Raw genomic sequence first — 8,570 nt, forward strand, 5'->3', positions numbered from 1 at the left:
TAGTTCCATAGGCTGCATTTGCTGTGGCTCTTAAAAAGGGATTCAGTAAGATTAGACATACCTAAAACTTTGGTCTTGAATTTGGGAATGGGAAGTAAGGGAAACATTCTCACTCTTATTCGTTCATGGTATTTGTAATTCAAGTCTATTTTTACCCTTTACTAAGTCGATGCAGTATATTTCATCAATTTATTTGCCTTAATGTTGAACTACTAGAGCTGACATAATGACAATGTCTTTCCCAATTAATTTTATAATACAAGAATTGTATTAAAAAATTGAAAAATGTTAGCTACTTACACTTGTGTGCCAGCAATTAAATCCTTTGTCATTGATTCTCTTAACTCTGGATCAACAGCCAACACAGGTTCGGAGTTAATGGATGGTAGAACTGAAGTTGCTGGTGGAAAGGTATATTTAATATGTACAGTACTTGATTTGTAATTACCAGGGCAAAACAGGAATCAATGTGAGAATGTTATCAAAGTAGGAGCATTATGAATTATGATGAAGGAATGTAACTCAATCACAGAGTCACATGAACAAAGGTCTGAAGTATTTTTATTGATTAAAGATGGAATCCATTGATACCTAAGTCATTAAAGTAGGTATACTGAAATATTTATAATTAACTTAAAGTTCAAGTACTCTTAGAGGGACATGCAGCTTTTTTTTTTTTTTTTAGATATTCTACTCTTAATGCAAAAAGTTCAACAAAAGCCATAAAGTTCTTATAATATATTGCTGTATGTGTCTTGTAACCAGCGATTCACAGCTAATGAAGCTTGAAGGGGAAGAGGAATATAAAATAGTACTTGAGAAATTTCATTTTTGTTTTCTTATTTACTAGGGACCTAAAAATGTTTTGAAAGGTCTGAGTAATGTTCTCTATTTATTCATTGTCAACCATATCTTTGTGTACTTCTATTTATTCATTGTTTACCATATCTTTGTGTACTTTGGTATTTTTGAAATATTCAAATGTGCACATACCCACGATGATTAGGAATCGTATTTCCCTCATGGATTGCCGACTCATAGTTCCTAACCCTTCAGTGGCATGACCAGTATGATCTTGGCCTGCCACCTAGGTGGCCGCGAGTTCGATTCTCGGGTATTCCATTGAGGTGTTAGAGATGTGTATTTCTGGTGATAGAAGTTCACTCACGACGTGGTTCAGAAGTCACGTAAAGCCGTTGGTCCCGTTGCTGAATAACCACTGGTTCCATGCAATGTAAAAACACCATACAAACAAACGAACTAACCTACCTTCATTGGTCAATTGTGCGCTTGCTCTTTTATCATGGTTTTCTTGTCCATGTGTATCCCTCGCTTCTGCTGATGCATTTTCGCAGGTCCTTTGTAACTGAGGGGCGGAAGATGAAGCTCTATGGATGCTAGTATGATGGAGGATTTCTTGCGCTTCCAATCTTTGGCTTGAGGCAGTTACATCTTCTAGGTAACCACCAGGTAATCTTCTCTCAGGTAGCCTTGTCGATGATGTTGTGGGAATGTTTTGTATGATATCAGGTATAGCTTGTGATTCAGGGCGCCTTATGGGCAATGTTGGACGAGTTTGCTGGAAAGTAGAAGAGCTTATTAACAGTCTGGAAAAAATTTGAACTATAGGTATAGGTATTTATTCATTTGAACAACATTGGTCATATCTTCTCCGAGATGCCTCAGTGGCTTCTCAAGTGCAAATCCTGCCAGTTCTTTTGCCTGTTATGTATCATTTGATGTAAATATGTCCCACAGTTCATATTCTTCACTAGAGGAAGCTGACAGATGGTGTCAGAAATAGCTGTCCTGTCTGCCATTAAAAGTCTGTGCTAATCCTGCTTTGAGCACTTTTTCAGTTTTGTATATACTGTACTTAGCAAAATTGACAAATCTTTGTTGTACAATCATGTAAAGTCACCAAAAGTGGGTATGTATACTGTATAATATAGTACCTGAGCTCGTCCTGTGGTACTTGTTACCAAAGTCAGATCCAAAGGAAAGCAAGTGTGAATGACATCTTCGACACCTGTCAGGAACCTCTTCTGTCTAAGATAAAAAAAAAAGATACAGAAATATTATGCATATTGTTTTCAGAATCATTTGTCCTGGTAAATACTTCAAAACAGTCTTAAATACCTTTTAGTGTCATAGCAGGAAAGTGACTTGTTTTGAGAAGTATTCCACTACCAATCCTCCTGTTCCCTTGTGCCCCACTAAATATTTCCTTATTTGCACCACCAAGGTTCTTGAAATGCAGATACCGATCCATAACAGTAGTTTTATTTCTTATTAGGCATGAATATTTTTTTGTATACATGTATTTTCTGAACACATTTTATATCACATATGAACCTGTAGAATATTTCTTGTTTGTGTTAGTTGAATACTCCTATAAAGATTTATAACCTCATGTGACAGGGTACTACAAGAATTTCACTACCTCATGCATCTAGTCTAAACAGGAGATAATTATCTTTATTATTTCTCTGGAAAAAAAGCAAACTAGAGTGTCAGAATATACTTACAAGGGACTTGAAACTTCTTGTGTAATTTCATCACTCCATGTATACAGTTTATTAATTTTCTTCAAACTAATGATGACTCTGTGAAGAGTGTCAACATTGTGTCCCATGAGAGCCATTTCTTCAGGTCTTGTCCAGTTGCCATATCGTAGGTCCAAGCGCAATTTTGCATTCGCCTGCGAATGAAATGTGACTTTAATCATTGTCATCAGCAATGTTTTTACTTCGTTACATGTGAATTAAGTCCTTTCCACTCTCTTTGATGGGTAAGTGAAGTACAGACATCTTGCATTTTGATAAGGAAATGGGGCCTTCTCATATTAGATTTTGTATCCTTTTCTAAGTCAGTGTACCAGAATACAAAAACAATAAAAGAAAGGTAGAAGATGAGGGAGGAAAGGAAAATACAGCCAATGACATATGTGGCCTAAATTTCATCAAGGTTTTAGTCAGTGAATGGAAATGAGTGCTTGGTTTAGTGGGTGACTGGAGGAAAAAGGAGGTTAATTTCGAGAAACTGTTGAAGGTAATAGACAGAAAATGGTGGAGAAATGAATGAAGTATGAATTGAGGGGGACGTAAATCTATGAGTGAGTGTTGAGAGAAAAGAAAGAATTTACTAAAGGGCCTGATATAGTTACAATAAGCTGATAGGGTTATGGTGATAAGGCTAACAGAATTGATATTGTAGGCAAGGACTCGTAAGGAATTGATTTTATTTTTTATGAACGAAAAGGTGGTAGAGGGAAGTATTAGAATTATAGTGGCATTATGTTGAGTATATCTGGAAATGGGTATGAGACTATTTATTCAGAAGATGAACCCTGCCCATGTGGAACAAGCACATATGGGCCACTGACTTGAAATTCATTCCAAAGAAAATGTTATTCCTTTGAAGGAAGAAACAGAAGGCAACAGAGAGAGATCAGTTATTAGAAAAGAGGAAATTAATTAGAACTGTAACTGGAGAATTGGTTGTATGTAGGAGAAGACAAAGAAGAAGAAAACAAACCTTGAGGAGAAGAGTAGTACCTGAAAAGAGCGGAAATATAATTTTTCTCCAGAGGGCCACAGGGCAAATCCACAGTAGTCTCCGCAGTATCTGTTTTGAAAGAGATAAATTAGTTTTGTCCTTTTTAGATTTTTTTTTTTTTTGCTATATCCAAGTATGTACAGCGCCTCAGTGGCGTGATCGGTATGGTCTTGGCCTGCCACCTCGGTGGCCAGGAGTTCGATTCTCGGGCATTCCATTGAGGTGTGAGAGATGTGTTCCCTTGCTGAATAACCACTGGTTCCATGCAACGTAAATACACCATACAAACAAACAATCTATCAAAGTACAATGTTAGTTTCCAGGATATACTATACGTACTTGTTTATTTTTATAGAATCATTTTTGGATTTTCTTTTTTACAATTCTTTGATAAATTAAGGTTTTTGATCTAGAGGATATTATACTTTTATGACATATTTTTATGTTAAGTAAGAACTTGGTAATTTAACATCGATTATGTGACTAAGAATGTTTTGCTAATGAGAAACTAATTAGTAAAAATATGGTTCCCTTTCAAAGGCAACTATACTTTGTCAGCATCCAACTCTCTCTCTCTCATACCTACATTACTGACTCATGGATGAAACCCCTGTGCAGAAAGAATCCACAATTTTAGCCTCTTCAACACCATAAGAAGAAAGTCATCACCAGTAAGTAAAATCCCCTCACACACACTGCGCCGCTTGCCTCTGTGGTGTCTTCAGTGTTTTGAACAATTTCATTTTATCTGTTTTTACAATATAAATATTGGGGTGCCCACCCTGGGTCCACTAGGTAAATGTTACACCATACAGGAAAGGAATATAAATCATCTTCCTTGTCATCCCACATAAGTTAAAATGTGGTTGGTATTGGAGCATTTCCTTCCACAAGGGATTCACAACCATATGAATCCTCCTCAGCACTATACTTTTTTTTTTTTTTTCATCAGCCTGTGGTGTTTTCGCATGGTAACTGCATTCTGGGCTTTAAATAGTTACGCTATGTGTAAGTTTTAGGTAAATAAAGGATATCTGTGTGTACATTTGCAACTGAAAAGTGTTTTAATAATTTACTGTGTGCGAATTACATCGTTAATATTCGAAATAGGATATTATTTAAAGCCCGGGACACAGTGGTTACCATGCGCAAACCCCTCAGGCGGATGGACAGATGGAAAAAAAAAGTATAGTGTCCGGGTAAGACCATACACTAGCAATACATTAGCATTTTTATTATTATACTATATAATATATAATATATATATATTATATTATAATATATATTATTGCGTTCTTCTTCTGCCTTCCACATTCAAAATAAGACTGCTTCATCAAGTAATCTTTTGACGGTATATCACTGGGTATATATGCCCAATTTTGACTTATATGGTTATGAAAACGACTTCTTCACTGACAATTATTAGATTTCCGAGCAGAAAAAGGAGGCTGAAACAATATTTGCTTTTGTTGAGGACTTTTGAAACATAACGAAAAATGAGTTACTATAATCTTTCGTGAATATGGGATAGATAGGCTTACTTTTGTAAGGGGATCTGTTTTCAGATATATCAGATGGAACATAAAGTTTCATTCATTTACATTTATAATAAGTTTAAGCTTATTGAATATGAGCAAATTTTCTAAACAATCGATTCTTAAGTGGAACGTTTTAGTACTACGTATAAAAATACCTGAAGACTGTGATACTTACATGAAACCGATGTCGATCACAATCTTCTTCAGAGACCTGTCGACTACCTTGGCAGACAAGACCTGAAAAGTTTCCTTCCCTTCAGGTCTTCGAAGGATATTTGTCGATCGCAACTGCAGCCTGGACTTGAGGGATGGTTGGAATCTTGTCTTCAGGAATTCCTCAAATGACGGGATAGCGTATGGCCACAGACGTTCGATCTTCTGTTTAGGTGAGAAGAAGGACAAGGGGTATCTGTCTGTCGTTACGCTGCTATTTATACTTATTTGTTTGTTTCTGTCACATCTGCATTTCTTTCTGGCGTTTTACTTTCCATCGATGACCTCCTGTCTCTGCCTAAAGTTAGTTTACCCAATTTTCATAACCTTACCTTGCCCTAGTCTGATTTCCATTAGGAACAAATCCATAAGCTAGACCTATGAGTCAAGTTTGGCCTAGTGGTCTCGTTCATAATAATAATAATAATAATAATAATAATAATAATAATAATAATAATAATAATAATAATAATAATAATAATAATAATAAAATTAATAATAAAATAATTAATAAAATAAAAGAGTCGTTAATCGTTACGTAAGTCATGTTTTGAGCTTATTCGAGTTCAGGAAACGTCTTTATAAAAAAATGCAACATATTATCATATCTTAAAGGACTGGGGATATTATAACAGCGGATGTCCTAGTGTTCATGACTTCGCGAAGAATGACTTGACAATAATAACTGATCCTGTATTGTTTTCATTCCGTAATCGAGGGCTCATCTTTATTTGAAATCAAGCTTTTTAATTAATAAGTTCAAGTAGTAGCCTACATGCCAGGAAGTAGGGTTAGCGCACGGAAAAAAATACAAAGGAAATGTCTTCTCCAAGGTACAAATAAACAAAAAATCCTAGGCAACTGTCGTGTTCTCTCCCATATTCACACGGAGATATATAGTACTAGACATTCTGCTTCCCTCTCTAACGGCCTAAGGCGCCATTATGCAATGTTTTGTCAATGTAGCTTAGCGTGTTTTTCTAAACTTGGATGGCTTCCCCACATCTCCCCTTATCTAGGTCTGCTACACTGATGCTGTTTATACATAATGCGCGTGTGTGTGTTGCTTCTGAGAGAGAGAGAGAGAGAGAGAGAGAGAGAGAGAGAGAGAGAGAGAGAGAGAGAGAGAGAGAGATTCCCAATATCTCCAAAATGAAGTGAACTATAAAAGAAATAAACGGAGAAAGTTGGAGAGAAATTACCAACTTTGAAATGAAATGAACGAGAAGAAACACTCCATTGTACAACGTGTTAGTGCTATCGAACTGTGAGAGAGAGAGAGAGAGAGAGAGAGAGAGAGAGAGAGAGAGAGAGAGAGAGAGAGAGATTATGTTAGCTGTTAATTTTCTTAAGAGACCCACGTACTGAACCAGACGTACGGATGAATTCTATATTGCAAAGCAATAAATAAAAACCGAGTGCCCCATGATAATATTTAGAAATTTTGCCTTGCCTAAGCAGGAATAATAGGTAATAATTATATTGTTGTGTACTATAGATAGCATATATTAAGCATTATCTGTCTGCCTGTACAGAAACCAAAGACAGTTTAGTCTAGGCCTACGTAGTTTTAAAAGTATCTGAATCCATATACTTAGTTTTGTAGGATTCGAACACAATACTGAAGATAGTTCGTGACTCTCTACGATTACGATTTCCTGAGATAGCTCACAGTGTACTGCAGATAATCAAAAGATATCAGTTATCAGTGCCTGTAAGCACTTACAGTTATCAAAATAATATATATATATATATATATATATATATATATATATATATATATATATATATATATATATATATGCTGTTAACAACCCTTACCTCGTTGAAGAAACTGATCAGAACCGGTTCAGGGGCATCCAGCTAAAAAGAAAGAAAGAAAAAAAAATTAACGGTGAAGAATTCTCTCTCTCTCTCTCTCTCTCTCTCTCTCATTGTATACTCATGTTTCTTCTGATATTAGCCATATGCTACCACACATGCAGTGTTCTGAAACACTACCACAGTGTACCTATAGTACTACGTAGTACCCATTCAGATCTCCCCCATAGGGAAGGGGAGGGTTATATATAAGTGCCGCCAGTGCTTCTCACGTGATACACTGTATGCGTATTACTGACGGGTGTTATTTAATGATTAATTTTCTGGATCTTCGTACTATCTTGCTGTCTATAACCACTAATTGCTCTCAGTGTTTCTATTCTTTATTTATAAATCAGTTCAGTAGAACAAAAATAGTACCAACATTCCTGATTAGCAATGTATTAATAAATGGAAGGAAATACCAGAGAGAGAGAGAGAGAGAGAGAGAGAGAGAGAGGTCAACTACAGAGTGAGAAAATATGTAAGAAAAAAGTAAATTGGGAATGTGTACCTAGACATGTTTAGAGGGTGAATATTTAAACAATTATTATTATTATTATTATTATTATTATTATTATTATTATTATTATTATCAGTAGTAGTATAGTAGTAGTGTAGTAGTAGTAGTATAGTAGTAGTAGTGTAGTAGTAGTAGTATAGTAGTAGTAGTAGTAGTAGTAGTAGTAGTAGTAGTAGTAGTAGTAGTAGTAGTAGTAGTAGTAGTAGTAGATTCAAGACTTACGTACCTTAAAATCCAACTCAACTCCAGCCACAATGAGGAGATCCGGCCACGCCATTCTAATCGCACCTAAATTTCTAATCACCTCTGCAAAACCTCTTCGACTACAGTACAGGAATATCCCAATTCTGACTAAAGGTGTCCACCACCAGTACAGTGAGATGAACACGAAAAATTCTTTATCCCTGAATTTTCCAAGGCTGTAGCTTTTAGCCTCACGTTCAGAGCCAGCAGTTGGTTCTTCTTCGCTGGTAGTAGGCTTATAAACTGAGGCTGCGAAGACGAAGATCGTAAATAAGAAGTAAGCGAGAATAGCGCTGAATTCGCCTATGACGAGAACCGTCTCGTATGCCAACAGTAGTACGAAACAGTCTAAGGTGTCGAACCAGGAAGGGAAGTACTTGTCCAGGTTGAATAAAGATTCGACCGAGGTCGACTCAGTCGATGGTTGGGCATCGTCTCGATTTTCAGGTGTCTCCATCTTGAGAAGTTATTAGAGGCTGAGATTTACCGTTTAGTATTTCTTTCAGAAACTTTCTAAGTTACCGAAGTCGGAGTATATATAAAGGTCGACTGCTCTTATGTAGGGAAAGAGCCAACCTTCGCATAGCCCGGGGAGGGCATCAACTGACCGCAGTAAAGGGTATAGACGTGTGACT

The 8,570-nt window shown here is 36.3% G+C and overlaps 1 protein-coding gene across 2 annotated transcripts in view; it reads right to left on the minus strand.

The window, feature by feature from the left end:
* The window catches only part of LOC135195562 (uncharacterized), a 31,725-nt gene extending 23,155 nt beyond the window's left edge, over window positions 1-8,570 (minus strand). Inside the window, exons 1-9 of one of the 2 annotated variants that reach the window (XM_064221842.1) lie at window positions 7,919-8,570; window positions 7,131-7,172; window positions 5,272-5,474; window positions 3,558-3,627; window positions 2,529-2,701; window positions 1,956-2,049; window positions 1,270-1,579; window positions 301-400; window positions 14-29 (exon numbers count right to left, since the gene is read on the minus strand). In XM_064221842.1, coding sequence (XP_064077912.1) covers window positions 14-29; window positions 301-400; window positions 1,270-1,579; window positions 1,956-2,049; window positions 2,529-2,701; window positions 3,558-3,627; window positions 5,272-5,474; window positions 7,131-7,172; window positions 7,919-8,392 — 1,482 coding nt within the window. In that variant the 5' untranslated portion in view covers window positions 8,393-8,570. Of the gene's footprint in view, window positions 30-300; window positions 401-1,269; window positions 1,580-1,955; window positions 2,050-2,528; window positions 2,702-3,557; window positions 3,628-5,271; window positions 5,475-7,130; window positions 7,173-7,918 lie in introns of both variants that reach the window. The other variant, XM_064221840.1, reaches the window with a different exon arrangement.

Source organism: Macrobrachium nipponense, chromosome 16, assembly GCF_015104395.2.
Source record: "Macrobrachium nipponense isolate FS-2020 chromosome 16, ASM1510439v2, whole genome shotgun sequence".
NCBI lineage: Eukaryota > Metazoa > Arthropoda > Malacostraca > Decapoda > Palaemonidae > Macrobrachium > Macrobrachium nipponense.